Genomic DNA, 23,603 nt, shown 5'->3' with positions numbered 1-23,603 from the left:
TGGGAAAGCCTAAAGAAATCAGCCAAGATATCAGGAAGAGAATTGTGGACTTGCACAAGTCTGACTCATCCTTGGGTGCAATTTCAAGATACCTGAAGGTGCCTCTTTCATCTGTACAAACAATGATATGCAAGTACAAGCAAGATGGGAATGTCCAGCCATCGTATCTCTCAGGAAGGAGACTGAGACTGGTTCTGTGTCCCAGAGATGAACGTGCTTTGGTCCGACATGTGCATATCAACCCAAAGACAAAAGCAAAAGACCTTATGAATATGGTAGAGGAAGCTGGTAAGATTGTGTCAATATCCATAGTGAAACAAGTACTGAATCAACATGAACTGAAAGGCCACTCTACCAGGAAGAAGTCATTACTCCAAAAGAAATATAAAAAAGCCAAATTAATGTTTGCAAATGCACAGAGGAACAAATACCTTAATTTTTGGAGACGTCCTGTGGTGTGATGAAACTAAAATTGAACTTTTTGGGCATAATGACCATCGTTATGTTTGGAGGAAAGAGGGAAAAGCTTGGAAGCCTAAGAACACCATCCCAACTGTGAAACATGGTGGGGGGGCAGCATCATGTTGTGGGGTTGTTTTGCTGCAGGAGGGACTGGTGCACTTCAAAAAATAGATGGCATCATGAGAAAAGAAGATTGTGGCAACACTGAAGCAGCATCAAGACGTCAGCCAGGAAGTTAAAGCTTGGGCGTAAATAGGTCTTCCCAATGGACAATGACCCGAAGCATACTGCCAAAATTTTAACAAAGTGACTTAAGATTAACAAAGTCAATGTTTTTGAGTGGCCATCACAAAGCCCTGATCTCAATCCTATTGAAAATTTACGGGAAAAGCTGAAAAGGATGGTGCAAGCAAGGCGACCTACAAACCTGGATCAGTTACACGAGTTTTGTCAGGAGGAATGGGCCCAAATTCCGACCAACTATTGTGAGAAGCTTGTGGAAGGATATCCCAAATGTTTGACCCAATTCATTCAGTTTAAGGGCAGTGGTACCAAATACTAATGAAATGTATGTAAACTTCTGGCTTTGCAGTAAGTAATAAAAATGCCTTAGAACATTCTTTCTCTCATTATTCTGGCATTTGGCAAATATTAAAAATGATTGTAATCCAAATTGACCTAAAACGGGAAATGTTTATTCTGCTTTCATGTCAGATATTGAGAAAAACATGCATGTGTCTTTTTATAGTGTATGTAAACGTCTGGTTTCAACTGTACATGCTGGCCCGCACTTTATAACTTCATGTACCTGTCTCAGCGTGCTTTTCAGAATAAGCTGTAATGTGCTCATAAGGAACAGCACTATTTATCGATCACCCATGGCACCATGAGAGAGGGGATCCGCCCACCAAGGACAGGAAACCTACAGTCTTAAAAGGGTGGCACCTCTGTCCTGCCTCAGTTTCTTGTCCTTGATGAGGGAACCTGTGACAGGCTTACCTATTGAAGATGGAAGTTCTTCTGTCCGGGCTGGCCAGATAGAGAAGGTATCCCTGCCAGCTGTCCTGGCAGGCACAGGACTCTACCCCTACATGGTGCACCCAAAGGGGCTGGCACCTTAGGTGAAATGCTGTTGAGCTGGGCCCCTGTTTGGGGTTGGCAGCACCAGCGTCACTCAGGGCTGCTGCATCCATCCTGGACCCCCCTCCGTAGTGTGGCTGCTTCCATGGCTCAGCAGGAGGCCGAAGGCGTGGCGAGATTATGTCTATGCGTGCGCCAGGCGGTCACGTGACCAGGGAGCTTTGGATTAAACATATGGCAACAGGTGATGCACCCAGAGGTCAGTTGCACTTGATTAACAAGCAGGAAGGGGAGGCTTGGAGCCCATGGAATAATCACCCAGACGCCATTTGTGTGTGTGTGTGTGTGTGTGTGTGTGTGTGTGTGTGGAGGGGGGGGTGTCAGAGCTGACACCCGGTGCTATGTGAAGGGCGTGGTCCTGCACCCGCTCCCAACACATTAACCCCCGCAATGCTGCGATCGAACTCTCCTCTCCTGCCGGCATCCAACGCAGTCTGCCACGGCTTCCCGGATGTTGCCATGACGACCCGATGTAGTCATGACAATATCTGGGTTACCAAACAGCAGGAAGATACTTTGGTCATGCACAGTGCATGACCAAAGTATCTTCTGCATCTGCAGCATTGATAGCCTGTATAGCACAGGGATGGTGCTCCATCTCTATGCTGTATAGGCGATCAGAATAAAAAAAAGTGAAAGTCCCATAGTGGGACAAAGAATAAAAGTAACCATATTAAAATGAATAAAAATATAATGTACCCATCAATAAATATTATTCTGGAGAAAAAAAAAAACACTAAAAGTACACATATTTGGTATTGCCATGTGCGGAACGACCTGACCTATAATACTGTCCCACTAGTTAACTCCTTTAGTGAACACTGTTAAAATGTAAAAATAAAAAAAACAAGCAAAAAACAATGCTTTATCATACCACCAAACAAAAAATGGAATAACACAACTAGGGTTGGAATTTTTTTCAAAAGTAAAAAAAAAAAAAGATGACGATATGGCGACTAGTGTTGAGCGCAAGTGCTCGCTACTTGAGTTTGCATCGGGTGCTCAAGTGACATGCCTGAGTCTCCGCCCCATATGCTTCGCTGCCAAAAAACCTTCTGGTGATAGCCTGCCATGCACGAGCGATCCCCGCATTTAGTTTTTTTTTTTTTTTTTTTTCCTTTGTGTCTAATAACCATGAAACATGCGGGCAGGGACTCGTCACTCGAGCACGCGCGATACATGGTGCATACCTGAGTATCCGATGCAAACTCAAGTAGCGAGCACTTGTGCTCAAGACTAATGACCACTTATTTAATACAATGACCTAAATGTGTCGTACCTCTAGATTCAAAATGTTCACTATACCCTTTGATAAAATCCTTGAGAGGTGTAGCTTCCAAAATGGGGTCCCTTGTGGGGGGTTTCCACTATTTAGGCACATCAGGGGCTCTCCAAACGCGACATGGCGTCCGCTCTCGATTCCAGCCAATATTGCATGCAAAAAGTCATACAGTGCTCCTTCCCTTCTGAACTTTACCGTGCGCTGAAACACTGTATTTTCCCCACATATGATATTGGTTTACTCGGGAGAAATTGCACAACAGTTTTTAGGTTCCATTTTCTCCTCTTACCCTTGTGAAAATAAAAAAAATTGGGGTTAAAACATAATTTTTGTGGAAATTTTTTTATTTTCATGGCTCCATGTTATAAACTTCTGTAAAGCACTTTGGGGTTCAGGGTGCTCACCACACATCTAATAAGTTCCCTGAGGGGTCTAGTTTCCAAAATGGTGTCACTTGTGGGGGGTGTCCACTGTTTAGGCACATCAGGGGCAAGTGATATCGAAGAAATTTTTACCACAGTCATGAAGTGCAATATGTCACGAAAAGCATTCTCAGAATCAGTGGGATCTGTTGAAGCACTCCAGAGTTATTACCTCATAAAGTGACAGTGGTCAGAATTGTAAAAATTCGCCTGGTCATTAATGTGCAAACCACCTTGGGGGGTAAAGGGGTTAAAAGCATAGACAACCAACAGTAGAAAAAATGGCAGAGATAGAGGTCCCAGACACCGGTTTACTCGTTTCAGGGCCAAATATGCTCCTTAGTCATAACCACGGAAAGGCAAGTATCTGCGAGCAGGTCCAGTCATCGCAGCTCCAGCAGGATGGTTGAAACTGCAGCCTCCAGGGACAATCCCCCTGCTGAGAAAGGTCCTTCTTCCAAACCGGTACCAGTCTTTTGAGCTGTATGGGTAATAAGGTGTTCCCTCTTTTTCTTGTCTGTTACTAGGGGAAGAAGTGCCTTACTAAATCTAAGGTCAAGGAATGTGCGTTGTGTAAAGCCCTATTAGCGGACTCGTACCAGAAGAGGCTGTGTCAGTCCTGTATTAATCAAACCTTGGTTGATGAGACACCTAGCTTTGCTTCGGGGTTAAAACCCTTGGTCAAGTCAGAGATCAGCAAAGCCCTCTCTAAGAAAGTTAGGAAAAAAGGGGTACTGATTGTGAGTTCTCTGATGTCTCCCTCCTGTCAGACTATGAGGATGACTCAGATTTCCCTTCATCTTCAACCTCTTCCACAGATAGTGGTGCAGGGTGACACTGTTTTCCATTAAATGAGGTTGATGGGCTGGTTAAACCTGTCCATTCAACTATTGGTGTTCTGGACACTAAACCAGAGAAATCTGTCCAAGATTTCATGTTTCGGGGCCTAGAACAGAGGAAAAAAAGGTGTTTTCCAGTACGTCCCCATGACAGCACCGTAGGAGGAGTAATCCCATATCCTGTGTAGGGACAGGAAGCACAAGAGGTTAAAAGCCCTCCCTCCCCCAACCTCCTCAGTGTTTTTCCTGTCCCTACAGATGACAGGGAGTACAGGAGGAGCGCTGGTGCAGGAGCACTGGTGTGAAGACATACTTCAGGGGACCCCGGGGGGGGGACACGGCTTTCTCCTTCCCGCCAAGCGAGTCCTAGGCTGACACTCCCTGTCAGGAGTCTCTCAGCCCCCCGGTGTGCTGGAGCCTCCGGGTGCCGCTTCCCCATCGCCGGGGCTCTCGGCGTCCTGCTCCTGGCAGGTCCGTCTTTTCCTGGCTCCGGAACCGCCCGGCGTCGAAACTGGAAGTTCGGGATGACAACTTCCGGTGGCGGTCGCGCGGAAAATTCAAACCGCGGTGAAGACCAGATGCCAGGGAGCAGGGAAAATGACTGGGCGACCAGGTAAGGCATAGGAAGGGGGGCTGGAGAGCACAAAGACAGGCTTACAGCTTGGGCACCCCTGACAGCAAGATGGCAGAGGTCTCACCCTGATGCCCTCCCTGGATCGCCCCACAGTCGTGTGAGTGTACCATTACCTCCTTTATATGGTTAATGTAGATTACTCTTACCAGGCCCTCCATAGATCCTATAAAAAATATCTGGGCAGTTACCACCTCCTTTTAAAAAAATTAGAAGGATACAAGAGAGAAGAAAAAAAAAAAAAAGGCCACAGTAAAATCCAAGAGGTGCCTGGATTGTAACATCAGACTTCCAGACTCATAAACAAAGCATCTGTGTGCTGAATGTAGAGCCTCCATGCTTAAGGAGGAACACGGGGCTTTATTAAACGAGATGCGTAATATAATCAAAGAAGTAGTTCAGGCTTCTATTGTTCTCTGTAGCCCCCAGGGGATGAGATGTTTGGTCTTAGAACCCAGAGATCCATGGTTTTTCCTGTTAAAAGCCCATGTGAAGGACATGATACTAGAGGAATGGGAGAATGTGGAGAAGAGACTCTCTATACTACGAGACTTTTGTCCGACTATCTTTTGACCCAGGGGACACTATTCCTAAAATTGACGTCCTGGTGGCTAAGTTGGTCAAGGAAACCTATCCCCTTTGAAGACTCGTCAGGACTTAAAGATCCTATGGATAGGAAGGCAGATGGACTTTTGAAAAAAGCTGGGAAGCTTCAGTAGCAATTATTAAATCTAATATCGCTGCTACATCTATTGCCAGGTCCATGGGAGTCTGGCTAGAAGAGCTAGATAGTCACCTACGAGATGGCACCCCAAGGGAATCTCTCCTTCAATCATTGCCCCTATTAAAAATGGCAACAAATTTTATGGCCGATGCTTCAGCGGAATCGGTCAGATTTGCGTCCAGAAATAATGCGCTTTCCAACTCAGCCCGTAGAGCTGTTTGGTTAAAAACATGGTCTGGAAATACAGCTTCTAAGAACAAACTGTGCTCCATTCCATTTTCAGGGCTCAGAGTATTCGGACCTGTACTAGATGACATTCTAGAAAAAGCGTCCAATAAAAAGAAGGGCTTCCCTGAGGAGAAAAAGAAGGAGCAGCCCTTTCGTAAACCGTTCCCCTCCCGTGAATAAAGTTTTTTTTTCAGAAACAGTTGGCATTGGGTAACTCAAAATCCCTGAATACTAACCACTATAGCGCAGGGTTACAGGATAGAATTTTCTCCAAAATCCCCTTCAAAATTCCGCCTGGCGAGAGGTTTCCCCTACCTCTCTTTTCCCTCTTTTCCGTCTGCAGGCAGACATAGAGAAGCTGCTGCATCAGAGGGTTATTGTTCCTGCTACAGAACACTAATAACATCAGGGCCATTACTCCTCCCTGTTTTCAATAAAGAAACCGTCAGGGGAGTTCCGTACGATTATCAACCTGAAACCCCTAAAACAGTGGGTCTGCTACAAGATATTCCACAGGGAATCGGTAAGATCAGCCATCCCTCTAATAAACATGGATGCTGTAATATGCACCCTGGACCTTAGGGATGCATACTACCACCTCCTAATACATTACTCAAGTCAGCATTATCGGAGGTTTGCACTACCATCAGGCAGTCAGATTCTACACTATCTTCCCTTTGGCCTGTCATCTGCTCCCAGAATCTTTACAAAGCTCATGGCAGAGGTGGTGGCCTGTATCCGTCAGAGATATTACCATCCTTCCCTACTTGAACGATTTCCTGTTGGTAGCAGGATCTCCTCTAGATATGACGCAACATCTGGAACTTTTCCTACGGACATTAACCAGCCTGGGTTTGATTGTGAACAAAGAAAAATCCAGTTTTGTCCCAAGTTCATCACACATCTTCCTGTGAGTCCATCTCCACTCCCGAATACGAATATTTTGTCTCCCGGAAGACAAGATGCTCTCAATTCCACAAATGATTCGTTCTTTTGCAAGAGAGAAGAAACCTTCAATCTGGAAGGCAATGAGTATTTTGGGAATCATGACGTCATGAATCTCCTGCGTCAGATGGAGCCAGTTCCATTCCAGGCCTCTACAGAAATGCATCCTGGAAGTGACAGATGGACATCAGAATTGCCTAGACAGGAAGATGTCTTTGTCCAAAAACGCCCAGGACTCTCTAGATTGGTGGCTCAACCAGAAGAATTTACTGAAGGGAGTGCAGTGAATTCTGGAACCTTGTCTTTTAGTGACCACGGACACAAGTCTCTCAGGATGGGGAACTCGAGTGGGAGATTCTTATCTCCAAGGAACATGGTCCACAGAGATTCAGACCCGATCATCGAATTTTCGGGAACTACAGGCAATCTGGGAAGCCCTACAGAGAAGCCGGGCGGTCTTAAAAGACAAACATGTAAAAATTTTGTCGGACAACATCACGGCAGTCTCTTTCATCAGACATCCGGGCGGACCATCAACTTCTCCAGTCCCTGGCCAACGGGATATTCTTAGGTATAGAGAATATAGTGAGCTGCATTTCAGCAGTTCACTTTCGGGGATCTGACAATCAGGAGGCAGATTACCTCAGAAGGCTTTAGAATGGGACCTGAAGGAAGAGGTGTTCCAGCAATTAACCCGCAGATGGGGTCAGCCGCACCTAGACCTTTTTTGCATCCAGAACAAATGCCAAGACGACCTCTTTCTTCTCTCTTGACCCAGGAGATTATCCTCTGGCAGTGGACGCGCACTCACAATATTGGGGAGAGGGCCTGACATATGCCTTCCCACCTGCTCTTCTAATTCTGAGACTGTTGCGAAAAATTCAGGAAGATCGGGTGACTGTCCCGTTCTGTCCAAGGAGAAGTTGGTTCTCCCTTCTACGTCATCTAGCGTTGGAAGACCCAATCACTTTTTCCTTTTCAGGAAGATCTTCTGACGCAAGGTCCACTGTTTCATCAGAATCTTCAACAGCTCCAGTTCTCAGCTTGGCTTTTGAAGGGGAGATCCTGAAGAACAAGGGCTTATCCGCCAGAGTGATTCAGACTATGCATGCTAGTAGAAAACCTGTAACCCAGGCCATATATAAAAAAGTCTGGAGGACCTTTTGTCATTTCCACAGGACGGTAGACGCCTCTCAGCCAGACATCCCCTCGATCCTTGATTTCTTGCAGGCAGGATTGACGCAGGGCTTAGACCAAGTACCTTGAAGGTGCAGATTGCGGTACTAGGTGCTTTTTTCGACACATCATTGTCCTTGCATCCCTGGATAATCAGGTTTGTCAAGACAATCCAGAGATTTAGGCCTACACAGAATTTCTTCCCCTCCGTGGGATCTGAATCTTGTCCTGAGAGTCCTTTGCAAACCTGCCTTCGGCCCAGTTAATAGTTTGGGAATAAAGAACTTGACTCTGAAAACTGTCTTCTTGGTGGCAATCATCACAGCTAAACGGTTGGATGAAATCCAGGCTCTCTGTCGTCAAGCCTTGTATGCCGATTCAGGATGATTGCATCATTCTGAAACTGGATCCAAGTTTCTCTCTGAAGGTGGTGTCATCGATGACCTTAAACCAAGAAGTGGTTCTTCCATCATTCTGCGAGAACCTTAGGAATCAGAGGGAGGAAGAGTTCCACCATCTCGATGTCCGCAGAGCAGTGTTGGCCTATTTGGAGGCCACTCGGAACTGGAGATTAGACTCTAACCTTTTTTATACAGTTTGGTGGAAAAAATAGAGGCAGGAAGGCTTCAAGACCATCCTTAGCTAGATGGGTCACATCCATGATTAATCTAGCATATCTTTCAGAAGGACAGCCTCCCCCTGAAATTATCAAAGCCCATTCCACCAGAGCAATTTCCACGTCATGGGCAACTAGAGCAGGGGCTACCATTGAACATACTACTTTCTGCAAACACTACAAGCTAGATGTTCTCTCACAGCAGAGATCTGCGTTTGGTAGGAAGGTACTTCAGGCAGTTATCCCACCGTAAGCTATGAGTTCTTGGGTATACTCCTACGGTGCTGTCATGGGGACGTACTGGAACACCGGAATTAGTCTTACCGGTAATGTTTCCAGGAGTCCACGTGACAGCACCCTTATTTCCCTCGCTATACTGCTACTGTATGTGATTCTAACATATATGTCTAAGCAGTCTAAAATAAAAGTTTGTTGTACCCAGCTAATGTGGTTCTTGGAAAATCACTGAGGAGGTTGGGGGTGGGAGGGCTTTTAACCTCTTGTGCTTCCTGTCCCTACACAGGATATGGGATTACTCCTCCTACGGTGCTGTCATGTGGACTCCTGGAAACATCATTACCGGTAAGACTAATTCCAGTTTTCCGGTTAAAGATGAGGTCCAGGGCCTGATTCGGAAGGAGTGGGAAAAACTAAAGAGAAAGGGCCCCCCCCCTTCTTTTAAGAGAAAATACCCCTAAATAAATCCCTGTGCTCACCTGATTCTGCCAATACTTCAATACTTCACATATTACACTGCGAAAGTAATAATGTGAAAAATCTTTGTAAATGAGCGATGTAGCACAAAACCAAAAAAAGAGCGGAGTCAGGGATGTTTACAAGGTATTTTAATGCAAATTTGTTTTATAGCAAGGTATCAGGAGCATGACTAACTTCTTGTGTTAAGTCAACTCCTGTGATTCTAGACAGGCTCATTGTAACTTTGCAACTTTAATTTTTTTTTTTTCTCAGAACATTTCAAATTTTTTTTTTAATGGGATTTTCCACTTTATTCTCATTTTGACAAATGAGCTGGACGTAAAAGGTTGATTCCGTGTTCAGGAGCTTGTCACTCCCCAGCCTGCCGACTTTCTGATTTCTTGTTGAGGAAGATGCTCCTGATTGACAGTTCCAGCTAGCAGAATTATCACGCTGCTGGTTCAAACCTTGTGGTCTTGATGCTGCTATGTATGAGGCAGCTTTGAATAATAAGTGAATTACATGGTGGCTTCTTTTTACAAGCACTTTGCAAATGTACCCATTGAAGAAGATTGTTGTTTTGTAGCACTTACTAATTTAAGTTTCATTACTAAGCTGACAGGTCTCTTCATATGCTTCTCCATCAACATCTACGTGGAAGGAGTACTTGACTAATGATAGAGGCTCATTTGCTGTGGAGCTGCCAAATTGTACACCTGTAAGGCTGTGTGCCCACGATGCAGAAATGCTGCATATTTTGTCTGCTTCTCCCTGGCAGGAAAAACACATGCAGATTTTACATGCGTTTTTGCATGCGTTTCTGCATGCGGGTTATCAAGCGCTTTTCCAAGCAATATTAGCTTCACTTGGAAAAGTGCTTGACAACTTGGTCATACTATATAAAACCATGCAACCGGCATGGATTTATATAGTGTGACCAAGTAATAGTTAAAAAAAAGAAAAAGAATGGTAAAAAAAAAAAAAAAAAAAAAAAGAGTTTATACTTGCCGTCCGGTGTCTTGCAATGCTCGCGGTGGTGTGAAGGACCTGCGGTGACGTCATGGAGTCATGTGACAGGTCACATGACTCAATGACGTCATGTGACAGGTCACATGACTCAATGACGTCATGGCAGGTCCTTCACAACAGCGCGAGCATTGCAAGACACCGGATGGCGTGGACAAAACACCGGGAGGACATCGGAAGGTAAGTATAAACTTTATTTTTAATTTTTAAATTTTTTTTTTTTTTTTTTTTACAGTTTCTATGGTACCCAGGTCTGGATGAGTCTCCTCTCCTCCGGGCCTGGGTACCATCCGCACATAGAACCGTGTGATATCCGCTTGTGCACATGCAGTGAAGCGGATGTCACGCGGTCCAATGCAAGTCAATGGCGGCGATTACGCTGCGTGTCCGTAAAATTAATGGACATGCTGTGGATTTTTGAGCGCAGTATGGGCATTGACATTTCGGCTTGTCATTGGGGACCATGGGGGGCGGATTACCAAGCGTTTATGCTGCAGAAATTCCGCAGTATAAACGCTTGGAAAACGCAGAGTGGGCACACATCCTAGCAAATTTATTTTCCTTTAAATCAATAGTAGAAGCAATGATAACACAGTTGGTCATATCTTATCTTATTGGAGAAAAATACTTTCTTCACTGATCAGTCACTTCTTGTCTCTCTACACTGTTCATTCACTCTACACCATCTATTGTCAGTGAGGTATCAAATGACACTTTCAGCTTTATAAGGGCTCATACTGACTGATCTGGGAGGAGAAACTGACAAGTGCAATTCGATAAAAATTGTATTGCACTCTGACTAATGTTGTTTTGATTGCCTGCTCATCTGCAACCCGCCCCACACTCACTCGCTCAGATCGGACTGAAAAAAATCGCAGCATGCTGCGTTTTGCCACCTATATTGGACGAGACTCGCCAATGCAAGTCAATTGGTGTGATAAAAAAAAAATAAAAAATTGCACAGCACTCGGACCATAAAAAATCAGGGGACATCACTCCATTTTTTGTTTATTTAAATACTTGTACAGTAAACTACACACGCAAAGCAATGATTATATATACATCGCTCACATATTTTTATCTATATATGTATTAAATATTTACTTAAAGTAATTTCTGTCTAAAAGCTCATGTTAAAATCGCATTGCATTTGCATGTTATTCAGATACTAGGTGAATAAAATCGTTTTGTACTCGCATAACACTCGTCCGACTTTTCAGGAACATAATCAGACTGACTTTTATTCACGCTGATGGGTATGAGCCCTAAGATTGGGTTCGGACTCCTGTACAAAAACTTGGGTCACTCACCTCTCTAGCACCATGTGCTCATCCTCTTCTCATACAAAAAGTAGTGCATTCTGTAATAGTTCAACGCAAACAGTAGGTCTGTGTAAAAAATTTTTTAGATAGATATATTTATATATTTTTTAATTGCCCATGTGCACTGCTACACTGGGTATCATGGTCCGGCTGCGGCCGATCAGCGACGCAGGATTTCAGAACAAGATGGCGGCCGTTAGCGGCTCATCTGCCGCCCGGAGGTCAGCGGCGACGCAGCCGGGAGATGAGCGGCGCTAGCCGGTCATCTCCCGGCTGCTCGCAGCATAAGTACCCTGACCGGCGGCGCCGCTGACCTCCATGCGGCTACCGTCGGGAGATCAGTGGCTAGGGCCGCTGATCTCCCGACGGCAAGTGTGAAGGGAGGACCGGGGAGCGGCGCCGCCGGTTGGGATACTTACTTCTGCTGCTCGTAGCCGGGAGATGACCGGCGCTAGCAGCGAAAGTACCCGCACAGGCAGCGCCGCTCCCCGGTCTTCACTAACACGGTACGCTGATTGGTCGCGGCCGTGACCAATCAGCGATATTGGCGCCAAATTTAAACACCGCTCTGCTGATTGCGCCCGGTCGGCCGCATACATATTCTAGAATAACCGATGCATTAGAATCGGGCCACCATCTAGTGTTCTTATAATGCGCTTGCCTGAATGTCTGTGGTAAGCGTAGAGAGTAAAATGCAGTTCACACAAAGAGAAAATGGGTAGGCCTCTAGTGCAGAAGGAAACCCTGAAAAGTGCAGACTGTCATACCTTGGCCAGAAATGGTCTTATTCCTTATGTCCCCACAAAACTGCTTTCTGAATTGTTACCTGAAAGTGCACTTACTCGTCATGAAAAAAAAAACAGTATAAGCGGTTTCTTTTCTGGCACAATTACTAGGATTTTCTACATACTTCTACATAAACTTCCACATTTGGAGATCTGGAATTTCTAGGGAAACCTTGTTTCCTGTATACCAGGGCAAACATTTTTGGACTTGGGTCCAACTTCTCGTCCATCAAGTCTATTGTATAAAAAAGAAAATAGTGTGTTATGTCTTGCCTCAGGCTCCTTCGTATCCTAATTACTGCACAATGTTTGAATGCTATCATTAGAAATCATCCTGTTTTATTAGATTTGTACATTAGGATTAAATAGGTTGTCCACCTTTTTTAGAGACTTTAATTTTTTTTTAAATGTATTTATGTATAAATATAATTTTTGAAATTTGGATTTCATTAAAATGTTTGCATTTTGCCATCTGTAGCCTCTTGGCTGCACTGTTTGTTGCTGGCTGCAGAATGAGTTAAAGGTCACGTGTCAGCTGATACATGCTGTCCACAGATCGGGCAACATGTATCTGACCCTGGCTGTATGATCTCGGCCATGTATGTCTCTCACTGTTACATTGCTCTTGAAGCACCACACCAGCATTTTTTTTTATACCTCTGTAGTGATGTCACTAATCGAAGTTCCCACATCTAGTCATAAACTCACCAGGCGCCATTTCATGTGTTATCGGTGCTGCTGTGGTTGTCTTCTGTAGCTTCTGACCTGAGCCAGAACGAGGCCCTAACAGACTTAATTTAGCACTTGTGACCATCAGCTCTCTTCCTGGCGTCACTCAGAGGTAAAGACGGTGGTTGGTAAGTATAATACTAGGGGCAGGGAACTTGGATTAGTAGCACCACTCCAGTGGTGAAAAAAAAAAAAACCACAATGGGGCGATGATTTGTTTTTTTTTTGTTTTGTTTTTCTTATTGTGCTTATGTATGTACTCCATGTTGAATGATAACAACATATTTTCTTTGTTTTTGACCTTCCATTGCATTGCAGTTTATTAAAAAAAATACACAGATTTGAGCTCAAAAGTTTTATTTTGAGAAATGAAAAGTACAAGGTGCAGTCTGCTTTAAAGAACTTACACAAAACCATATAGGGGGTTTTCTGCTACTTGTTTATCAGGAAGTGTTCAGTTAAAGAATGGTAAGAAATCTGCCAACACTGCCATGATGGAGGGCTTTATGTGTGACTAGACCTTACAAACACAAGGATGTTAGACTTTCACAAGGTGATGTTCTTCTGCCACCATGTGGTAAGCATTGTGTGCTGCAGGGGAAAGTATATAAAGCTACTTTTACAAGCAAAGCCATGAAAAATGATGTTATTTATTATTATAATGCCATTTATTCCATGGCACTTTACATATGATAGGGATATACATAGCAAAAACATTTGCATAATCTTAACAAAACGAGTCAGTGACTGGTACAGGAGGAGAGAGGATCCTGCCTGCGAGGGCTCACAGTCTACAAGGGATGGGTGAGGATACGGTAGGTGGGGGTAGAAGAGGTCATGCAGTAATGTGGTGGGGCGGTGGTTACTGCAGGTTGTAGGCTTGTCGGAAGAGATAGGTCTTCAGCTTTCTTTTGAAGGCTTCCATGGAAGGCGAGAGTCTGATGTGTTGGGGTAGAGAGTTCCAGAGTAGGGGGGATGCACAGGAGAAATCTTGTATGCGATTGTGGGAAGAGGAGATTAGAGGGAAGTAGAGAAGGAGATCTTGTTAGGATTGGAGGTTGCGTGCAGGTAAGTACCAGGAGACTAGGTCACAGATATATGGAGGAGACAGGTTGTGGATGGCTTTTTATGCCATGGTTAGGGTTTTGAACTGGAGTCTCTGGGCAATGGGGAGCCAGTGAAGGGATTGACAGAGGGCAGAGGCCGGGGAATAGCGGGGGGACAGGTGGATTAGTCGGGCAGCAGAGTTTAGGATAGATTAGAGGGGCACAAGAGTGTTGGAAGGGAGGCCACAGAGCAGGAGGTTGCAGTAGTTAAGGCGGGAGATGATTAGGGCATGCACTAGTGTTTTTGGTTTAAGAATCGTATGTGAACATAATTTGAAATACATGTATATTAGAACATTTTATCATTTTCTGGTGTTATATACCTAAATCCATAGATAAAAAAAAAACTAAAATAATCCTTACAGCAGTTATTGTAGCACAGTAAACTTTTTCTTTACATGTTGCAGATTTTTCATCCAGAGCAGATTAAAGTAGGGCCAAAGTACATATGATTTTAAAATGGTCTTCCATGCTTGATAATTTCTATGGGGAGTGGGGATGTTGACCTGTGCTTCTAAGAGACTTATGAGAATGTTTTCTGGCCCTCAGTGAGGATTTAGGTATGCAGGGGAAGAAAGGATTTGATCCTGCTCCCAGATTCATATTTCCACGATGTGTTGAAAACAGTAGTCCTTTATTATAAACACTTTTAAAAATAAAGGGGAAATATGAGAAAATTAATAACATTAGAGTCTCTGATACCAAAGCATTCGAAACGCATATGGTTGCGTAATTTTTTTTTTCAGCCTCCATCCCCCCCCTCCACCTCTTGCCACAGGTTTCACCATCGGTTATAAATTGTCATATTTCCCCTTAATTTTTAAAAGTTTTTATAATAAAGGACGATTGGTTTCAACACGTTGTGGAAATATGAATCTGGGAGCTGGATTATATCCCTTCTTATATAATATATAATTTTTATTTTTATGATTCCAAAAATAAAAAAACCAATGGCAAACATACACATCTGAAAAGTAAACTGATTCAAAACACAAATACAATAAACCTTTCTGTGACGATATGAGAAATGACTGCATCCTATGTGACCATAGCCCTATGTTTTGTGGTGTTTGTATTGCAAGCGGACTTTTATTTGAATGTATAGTATATTGTTCCATAACCTAATAGCACTTTTTTTTGTCTTAACAGGTCCAAAGGTGGTGAAATCGCGTTACATGCAGTATGATAAGCCTAAAAACACAAAGGTATGCTCTCCCTCACTCATACTTCTGGATAACAAACCTTTTGTGCTAAGACATTGTCCCTTCTCAGGACATATTGGTCCCCAGACAGAATCATATAGTAAAAAAAGTGCAATGGTCACCATACCCTTGTCCACTAGTGCATCTGACGCTGAAGTCATGACAACTTGACAGTGCAGCAGCCAATTGGTGAGCTGAGCGTTCCATTTACACTGGCAGAGCCGCTGTGCTCACTGATAGTGTGGCAGCCAATCAGACTTTAAGGCTTTGTCCACACGAAGCTGTTTTAATGCCTTTTGCGGCGTATTTTCACTGCGAAAACGCATTAAAATCGCTTGTAATAGGTCTGCCATGTACTGCAATGCAAATCCGCATGTGTTGTGCTCATCATGCGGAAATTTCCGCTGCAAATTCGCATTGCGGTAAAACCCGCAGCAAGACTAATTCTAGTGCGATTTCGCAGCGAAATTGCCGCCATAGACTTGCATTGGATCACATAAGATCAGCATGACTACATATAGTCATGCATATCTTATGCAATTAATGTGGGGACGGTACCTGGGTTTGGTGAAGAGGAGACTCTCCTCCAGACCAGGGTACCACAGTACCTGTAAAAAAAAGTGAAAATAAAAAATAACCTTATACTCGCCTTCTGATGGCCCCCGCTCTGCTCCCGGCGTCACTGCTGGCTCCGTGGCGGGTACCGGTAATGTAAAAGGACCTTTCATGACGTCAGCTGTCATGTGACAGGTCACGTGACCGCTGACGTTGGCGGTAGTTTTCAGCTGCAAGTCTGTTTTTCAGTGATAAGCTTTTGATATGTAGTCCTTCATGAGGTTTTGGCCATTCTGCCCCCCACCATTGGTTAACAGCTTTTGGCCTATGCACAGTGTAGAGTGAAATCTGTCAATCATGGGGTGGGAAGGATGATACAGCTTTTGAATGAGCAGGCAAGAAGAGCAGCAGCAGATAAGGGTTTTATTGAAGCCTAGCTATTGAAACAGTGCTGGAGTCGGGCTGCGCGCCCACTATGCGTTTTTCAAGCGTTTTTGCCTCGGAATTTCTGCAGCAAAAACGCTTAAAACAAACGCTTGGTAATACGTGCCCCATGGTCCCCAATGATAATCCGCATGTGCTGTGCACATGCTGCGGAAATTTCCGCTGCGGATTATCATTGATGTTGTAAAAATACAATGCTTTATATTTTATTTTGACTGCTACAGTAAACATCGCATCATGGAAATACAATTATGCCTTGGATTCACACCATTTCAAGTACATTATTCAACCATAAAATGCTCTACAACACTGATCAGATATTTAACGGTGTATGGCACATAAACATACCTTTTTACGTGTTTTTTTTCACTCCACGTTGAAATATTAACTGCAAACAAACTCTCATTGTGTTCAATGGAAAATTCACATTGCAGAACTTTTCTCTAGTCTTCTGGTGCTCCAGACATATAATAATGTATAACTAGACTTATCAGCCAGATTCATAGAAGGTGGAATGCATTAGTAACACCGTATTGCTGCAATAGGTTAGTGACTTTTTCATTTTCTGTAGCCCTCAGTCTGACTCTAACGTTCCAATATTTTTATTATAATGTGGAACCCAAAATTGGATCCCATGTTCTAGATGTGGCCTTACAAGTAATTTTATAGAGGGTAATGATACATTGGGATCACAGGATTTATTTATTTTTTTTTACACCCTAAAATCTTAATTGCTTTGGCAGCTGCTACCTGATATTGAGAGCTGCTTCTTAGCTTACTTGTAAGAAATTGCTTTTCCTTCCCAGTATAAACTACGGCCACCACCTTTACTGCCTCTTTTATAGCAGTCTAGTAAGCTGTATACATGTCCTACACGCCCTCTGCATAGCCCAAAATGCCTTTATTATCCCCTCATACTTCACAGTCCGGTCTCTTGGCCGTTGCTGGTCTTGCTTGTGCCTCCTCTCTCCTTGAAAACACCGTCCTCCCACCTTGCTTCATTTGATGACGCATTTAAGTCATCCTCTTTGTCCACAATTGCACTCCTGTGCTGGTGCACTTCCCTCTGCCCTGCCTCGGGCAGAGCAAAGCATTGTAATGCACATATGCCAGCTGTACTTCTGGGTCATTGGCGATCTTCGGCCTCTCCCAGCGCATGCACATTAAAGTACTTTGCTCTGCCCTCGGCAGGACAGTGAAGTACGCTTGCGCAGGAGCGCGATTGGGTACACTGTGGATGATGTAGGACATGTCATCCACATGAAGCAGGGCAGGAGGACGGCGCTTGTGAGAAGAAAGGAGGTGCCAAAATAAGACAAGCAATGCCCATCAGACCAGACTTCGTTGTTTGTGGGGATAATTAAAGGATTTTTGGGTTATGCAAAGGGCGTATAGGACTTGTATACAGCTTACTAGACTGCTATAAAAGAGGCTGTAAAGATGCTGGCTGTAGTTTATATTGGGAAAACCTGGTGACCTCTTCCCTTTTAAAGTATATGCAGCTATATGATTACTACGACCTAGATGCATTACTGTACATTTATTAACATTAAACCTCATCTGCCATGTGTTTGCCCATGCAGACATGTTATTTAGAATGTACCATAATATTATATACGGTCAAGATTTATTATCCTACATTATTTTCTGTCATCAGCAAAAACTGATATTTTGCTCTCAAACCCATCCACAAATTAATAAATACATTTAAATGAACATCTCATATGTCTTCAAAACATTTGGACACCACTGACTTCAAACTCTCCAGACGGTAGTTGCACAGATCCACATTCTAGCCCTTCTTGAAGATTGGTACCACGTCAGCCATCCTCCAATGTTGTGTCACTGACCCTGTGAAAAGAGAGTAAAAGAGGAGATGGTGGTCTGTCAATTACTGAGCTCAACTGCCTCAAAATCCAGGATGAATACTGTCTGGGCCAGGAGCTTTGTCACAGCCATACTTTTTGCTCAATCTGTCCGGATCAAGCTGTTTATATGGACATGTAGGTCATAGAAAGTTTAATAAATTTTATAGCTTGTTATTTATGATCTCATGTCTTATTCTAGAGAAATCTACATTTTTCTAATATGCAAATGAGCTGTTATCTCTATGGGCCGGACACTCAGTAATAAGACATCGTATCATAGATATCAGGTGTAATGTTATTCAGCTTTCTAGGACCTGCATGCACATGAAGACTGCTTAGAGTTTATCCTACTGACAAATTCCCTTTAACCTCTTACCGACGTTGGACTCACTCACGGTGATCGCATTAAGGTGCTTGTTGATTCTCACAGCAGGCACCTGGGCTCATAGTCACTGGGGGTTTCAACGCCCACCCCTCGCACAAGTACGATCGCTGTGATTGGCTGTACAGAATTTAACAGCCAACCGCAGCGTTTTCATTGTTTCACTGAAAGGCCACGGCCCCACTATCAGTATTCGGTCAGTGTTTTTTCTCAGGAGTGGGTGATAAATGCAGAATTGGTGGCTTGTTTCTATTAGACCTTTTCTCTGATTGTTTCTCACCTGGTTTTGGCTCTCACTCCTGAGAAACAATACTGACCGAATACTGATAGTGGGGCTGTGGCCAAACATTGATGTCCAGCCTAGTTTTGCCAACTCTGATTGGTGCGATCGGACAATGTCAATCGCACCAGAGGTGATCGGACCGCAGTATGACTGTCATTCTGTCGTGCTGTGCTGCGCCTTGTGATGCCACAGACTTTTTCAAGCCCGTGCCATCACTACTGTTGGTGCTGCGCACTGTTGAAGAAAGGAAAACGTTCCTGATCTTTCCTAATCCACCTCCCTCCCCTTATGCCTCCGAGAGATGATCAGTACTTGATCGCTCGATTTTTGGCAGGTTTTCCAGGATTTTGTCAACCTCATGGTGGTTAGACAAATTTGTACGCCCAGCAATTTTTGTCCCAAAACGACACTACTACGTTTTCCAACTGGAGTTAATCAGTGATGTAGCCTGATGAACACGTCAAACTGGTGAAAGGTCCTCTTTAAGTCCACAGGCATTTTGCTCTTTCAATAAATGTATTCACCTGTTCCTATCCGAATTCCCCCATATTACACCTTTTTTTATTTATTTTTTTTTACTTCCAATATATCACCATAACAATGTCAAGTGCTTATCTTACTCTCCAAAGTAGATACAGCCAGAACATTCATATCGTCAAAATTTGTCATTCAAGTGAATGAAGCAGTTTCTGCAACATTTGAATGGGATTTTTCAATCCCTACTTTTGCAACAAATTAGTCAGTGCATTCTTGTATGTTTCTCAGTTCCATTTTTATAGTGTTTTTTTTTTTTTAACATGTCGTTTATAGAAGAATGTCACAAATACAACAGTCTTATCAGCTGGAAAAAGCCAAGAAAAAGGTGGAAGTGGTACTCCTACTCGGAAGTCTGTGCTGCCTCAAAAATTTAAAGTACCTCCAGGTAAGCGAACCTGAAGTTCCCTAACTTAGAATTTCTTTTTTGATACACCAAGAATGTAATGTGTCTGATTAGCTGTAAAGGATCATAAGCATGTGACTTCCATTTATCCTTCAGTTTATTAATTAACATCTATGCTGAGCAAAGGAGGGCAATGTGGCATATTTGTTATATAGACTAAGAGCAGCTCATGCAAGACGTTCATGCGATGTTGCAGTTAGCTACTTGAAAAACTCACAGGCAATAGTTTGATGTCAGCGTGTTTGAGTAAAATGGTGGCAGTATACAGAAAAGCCTGGGAGGGCCACTTGAAGGAAATCTGTCTTGACTATCAACTCCCACCCTCCTCCCCATTCCAAGCCACTTAATTTGCCATTTCAGCAGCAGAATGGAAGGAAGGGAGACACAGACATTACTAGTGGGTAGGCGGAGCCCACACAGGATAGAACACCTCAGATTACAAAAAAGTGTTGACCGGCCCCTCCAGCTTGGGCTCCTCCTACTCCAGCTCCCCAGTCTAAAATTTGAGGTCGCAGAGGATAGTTGCTGCTGGAGCAGCTCCTCAGAAATTTTTTTTATTTTTATCGGACAGAGACTTGGACCCCCCGTGGTCTAGAGGTCTCAGGGGTCTCAACGCTGCTGGACCCCCACCCCTCCCCTGGCGGATCTGCATACCCTTTATGGTGGTCCCTGCAGAACCCTGCCGGCCCCTGGGGATGAGGGACGCTTCCCGGAGGAGACGCAAACCGCGCCATTGGGGTCCCTGCGCGCTCCGTCCTGGGGGGAAGCTAAGGACCGCAGCTCCACAAATCCCTGGGGGTCCCTGTGGCGCTCAGCTGGGTGAGTACTCAGCATTTGTAAATGTGTTTGAGTGCTTCAGCGGCTGCTGCGGCGGCCGCTGTTACATGTACCGTTGGTGACTGTGTGTTTTTCGTCCGCAGGTGGATCCCTGCAGGACATGTGAAGTGGGGCAGGAGCGGAGAGCGGAGGAGTCGCGCGCCTTTTTGAATGCCGGCGGGGGGCGTGGCTTCGCGCCTTCCCGGTCTTTTCGCGGGCAGGTAGCGCGCGCTCAGAGCGCTACCTGCCTTCTCCTGTCCCTCCCCTTCCGGCTTCTCTCTTCACTGCGCGGCGGCCATTTCTGACGGGCTCCTCACTCTCCTCTCCTCCCGTCAGAACCGAAGGAACGCTGCACCGCGGCCAGCTGGGTGAGTCGCTTCTGCCTGTCAGGGCAGAAGCTTAACCTCCTCACCCCCACAGCGCAGGGCACCTTTCTGCGGCACAATTAGGTGGCAGACTGCGCTGCCCTGCAGCTGCTACCTCATATAGAGGTTTTTTTTTGCCTGGGACTCGCACACCTCTTTCATTTAGCAGGGGTTGTGGGGAGTCTGCTGCATTAACCCCCTGGTAGGCGGTTAACCCTTAATTGGGGGACAGCTGGGGTAGCTCTCCCTGTAAGAGCCTTAACCCTTCAGCGTTCGTTTCTTTCCTTTTAGAAGCCATACTGTCCTAGTTACTGACAGGCTTAAGCCTGCTATATACTGTGTGAGGGCATGTCAGATCAGGGTCCAGGAGGCGCGGTCCGTCTCCCAGGTCCGCTACAGGATCAGTCTCGCGTATCTGACTCGCAGGAGTCCTCGACGGCGTCAAGTGCAGCGCAGGTCGGGGGACTCAGTGATGTTAAAATGGAGGCTCTCACTCGTTCTATTGATAGCCTGTCTGACCTTCTAGGTCATTGGGTGTCAGCTAGATCCCAACTGTCTTCTCATGGCAGGAAGCGCCACAGGCCGGTACTGTCCTCCCCGCGCAGCGACTCGGAGATCTGATATGGAGGGTTCCCCTTCAAGCTCTGCTGGGGAGATGTCCGATTCGGATAAAGAGGATCGGCAGGGGCGCTCTGCCTCTCTTTTGGGCCGTGTGGATGCTTTTATTGGAGCTATGAGGGAGGCGTTAGTTACCGGAGGAGGTAGCTAGACGCCCTGGTAAGTCGGCCCGGCTTTTTCAGGAGTCGCATAGGTCGCGGTCAACGTTACCATCTCTGGATGAACTTGATGGGGCGGTGGAGAAGGAACGCCTGTGTCCAGATAAGCGTTTTCAGGGGACACTGTTTTTTGAGGCACTATATCCGTGTTCTACGGAGTTGATTGCTAATTGGATTCCTTCTCCTGAAGTGGATGTCCCTTTATCCCAGCTTAGCAAATCTTCATTACTTCCTGTTAAAGGGAAGGCGAGTCTGCAGGATCCGCTGGACAGAAAAACGGAGATGGCGGCTAAATCCATCTACGAGGCCGCGGGTCATGGATTCAGAGCGGCTTTAGGAGCCATGTGTGCTGGTGAAGCTTCCCTGAGGTGGTTGGACCGCCTCCGGACGGCGTGGCAAGATGGATCCCCGCTATCCGAGGTAGAAGGGCTTTTCAAGTTGTTGGAAGAGGCAGCGCGATATGGCAGAGATGCAGTTCTGGATACTACGTCACTGCTGCCCAGGGCGCAATCCTCGGCTGTCAGTCAGAAGAGCACTGTGGCTTAAGCAGTGGACCGGAGACGCGGTTTCCAAGCAAGGTTTGCGGTGTTTAGCTTACAAGGGTGGTCAGCTGTTTGGGTCTAACCTCACGGAACTGATTGCGAAGGCCAAGGCAAAAGAAATGGCTTTACCGCAGCGTAGAGCTGTGGCTTCTGCGTCTGGCAAGTCTAGTGCCGGTAGTAGTCGGCGGCCCTTTCGGCCCAGGGGACGGTTCGGTCAGCCCTCTTGGGGATCGGGTCGTCCCTCGTTTTCGGGGAAAAAAGATCTCTCAGCAATCCCGCACTCCCTGGAAACAGAACTTCCGTCAAGACAAACGGGAGGCTGACAAAAAGCCCGCTAAGGCGGACTGACGCCAGGGTTTCACTCGAGGGTCCTCGAGTGGGGGGGGTCGCCTGCTCCAGTTCGAGTCTACTTGGGCGTCCCACGTTTCAGACGCCTGGGTGATGCGGGTTGTGTCGGCAGGCTATTTCATAGAGTTTCTTTCTCGACCCCCGGACAGATTTTGTCAATCTCGCATTCCGTCAGAGCCCGAGCTAGCTACCGCTCTACGGCGGGAGGTCGATTCCCTTCTGCAGAATGGTGTGGTGGTGCCGGTTCCGCCGGAGGATTGGGGAAGGGGGTTTTACTCCAACCTCTTTGTGGTCCCCAAAAAGGAGGACAAATTTCGCCCCATTCTGGATCTCAAAAAATTGAATCTGCATGTCTGGACCCGGAAATTCCGCATGGAGTCGCTTCGCTCAGTTGTGGCGGCTCTGTCGCAGAACAATTTTTTAGTGTCAATCGACATTCGCGACTCTTATTTGCATATTCCCATCGGAAGGGCTCACCAGCGCTTCCTACGTTTTGCCATAGGTCAGGACCATTACCAGTTTGTGGCCCTGCCATTCGGGTTGGCATCAGCGCCCAGAGTTTTTACAAAAATTCTGGCGCCTCTCATGGCGATCCTTCGAAGGCAGGGGGTGACAATTCTTCCCTACCTAGACGACCTTTTGATTGTGGCGTCCACAGAGGAGGAGGCGGTGAGGGCTCGCAATCTATCCCTTCAGCTCCTGGAGGACTTCGGGTGGCTAGTCAATTGGAAGAAGTCATCTCTGGAACCGTCGCAGTCAATCCTGTTTTTGGGGATGCACTTCGACACGGTACGGGCAGTGGTGTCCTTGCCTCCGGACAAGCAAGCAAGTCTTCGTCAACATGTACAGGTTATGAAGTCTTCGACAGCAATGTCCCTTCGAAGGTGTATGCGCCTTCTGGGTTTGATGGTGGAAGCGGTCCCGTTTGCTCAATTTCATTCCAGGGGTCTCCA

The 23,603-nt window shown here is 45.5% G+C and overlaps 1 protein-coding gene across 11 annotated transcripts in view; it reads left to right on the top strand.

Annotated features, from left to right (window-relative positions):
* Nucleotides 1-23,603, top strand: part of HAUS8 (HAUS augmin like complex subunit 8) — a 438,075-nt gene that overhangs the window by 345,244 nt on the left and 69,228 nt on the right. For all 11 annotated transcript variants that reach the window (XM_073657881.1, XM_073657870.1, XM_073657846.1 and 8 more), the window contains 2 exons: nucleotides 15,279-15,334; nucleotides 19,674-19,785. In XM_073657881.1, the coding sequence (XP_073513982.1) occupies nucleotides 15,279-15,334; nucleotides 19,674-19,785 (168 nt within the window). The remainder of the gene's footprint in view (nucleotides 1-15,278; nucleotides 15,335-19,673; nucleotides 19,786-23,603) is intronic.

Source organism: Phyllobates terribilis, unplaced genomic scaffold (assembly GCF_046119375.1).
Source record: "Phyllobates terribilis strain yellow unplaced genomic scaffold, ASM4611937v1 Scaffold_1__5_contigs__length_1240528914, whole genome shotgun sequence".
Classification (NCBI taxonomy): domain Eukaryota; kingdom Metazoa; phylum Chordata; class Amphibia; order Anura; family Dendrobatidae; genus Phyllobates; species Phyllobates terribilis.
This window is presented reverse-complemented; position numbering and strand designations above follow the sequence as displayed.